Raw genomic sequence first — 1,178 nt, 5'->3', positions numbered from 1 at the left:
ATAGATTATGTTAGTTGATCTATAATGGGCGATGGGCAAAGTAGCCTAATAGTGTAATCTATTAACTTTGCATAAAAATCTGTCTTTTTACTTAAGTACCAGATATGGGTGTCATGCCATAAAATATTTTTAATACGACTGACTTTGTATTTAATGTGAATTTAATAAAAACATTGCAAGTTGCAAGAACATACTGGTATGTTCATTATGTCATATAAAAATGTTTATACAATAGTTATTTTTTTGTCAATTAACCACATGTGGGACAGTAAATGAAAATCTTGAGTGCAGTACAGCAATACACAATACATATACGCATGTAATTAATTACACATTATACACTTAAGATACATTTACACAGATTAGTTAATTTATTTAATTGAAGTATCAGCGCACTACGCAATTATGTGTAAGAGTAGTCGATCTCAGATTGTCACGACTTTTATTTTGACAGTGTCGCTGCGTCATTGGAATGCGCTCACTGTAGCGGAAGTCACTCTGACGCGCTTGTTGACAGATTCCGGCGCGCTCTTCCGCTCTGCTGTGCGCGTGAGTGTCAGGTTGCGATTATTAGTTATTGATTATTGGAATATCAGTCTGTAACATCGACGACTTCAGCCGCAGCTGGATCCGACCACAGCGGTGAACATGATAAAAGCCATTCTGATCTTTAATAATCATGGCAAACCACGACTGTCAAAGTTCTACGAGCATTATGTGAGTAATGTTAAATCATTCGCTCCTTATTATTATTATTATTATTATTATTATCATCACTTAATTACGTATCTGTTTGCTTTACACGTGACCGTGTATGACATGATGTGTGCTGAATAATTGAACAGCTGATTTGTCAGAGAAATAAAGTATTTGGTGGGTTGTTATTACAGCTAAAATATTAACCATATGTGGATTATGATAACGGAAAATGCCTTTAAATCAGTTGTCATGGAAGAATATTTGATTTTGGCCATGAAGAGCGCAGAAAATACAGAGAGAGAGAGTGTGTGTGTACAGTATGTGTGTGTGTATATATATATGTGTGTGTGAGTGTGTGTGTGTGAGAGAGAGAGAGAGTGTGTGTGTGAGAGTGTGTGTGAGAGAGTGTGAGAGAGTGTGTGTGTGAGTGTGAGTGAGTGAGTGAGTGAGTGTGTGTGTGTGTGTGTGTGTGTGTGTGT

At 36.7% G+C, this 1,178-nt stretch overlaps 1 protein-coding gene across 1 annotated transcript in view; it reads left to right on the top strand.

Annotated features, from left to right (window-relative positions):
* Positions 1-679: 679 nt before the first annotated feature.
* Positions 680-1,178, top strand: part of LOC107663592 (AP-3 complex subunit sigma-1-like) — a 5,958-nt gene continuing 5,459 nt past the window's right edge. The window contains exon 1 of the mRNA XM_016453823.1: positions 680-717. Within this exon, the coding sequence (XP_016309309.1) occupies positions 680-717 (38 nt within the window). The remainder of the gene's footprint in view (positions 718-1,178) is intronic.

This window comes from Sinocyclocheilus anshuiensis, unplaced genomic scaffold (assembly GCF_001515605.1).
Source record: "Sinocyclocheilus anshuiensis isolate Anshui unplaced genomic scaffold, SAMN03320099.WGS_v1.1 scaffold2586, whole genome shotgun sequence".
NCBI lineage: Eukaryota > Metazoa > Chordata > Actinopteri > Cypriniformes > Cyprinidae > Sinocyclocheilus > Sinocyclocheilus anshuiensis.
This window is presented reverse-complemented; position numbering and strand designations above follow the sequence as displayed.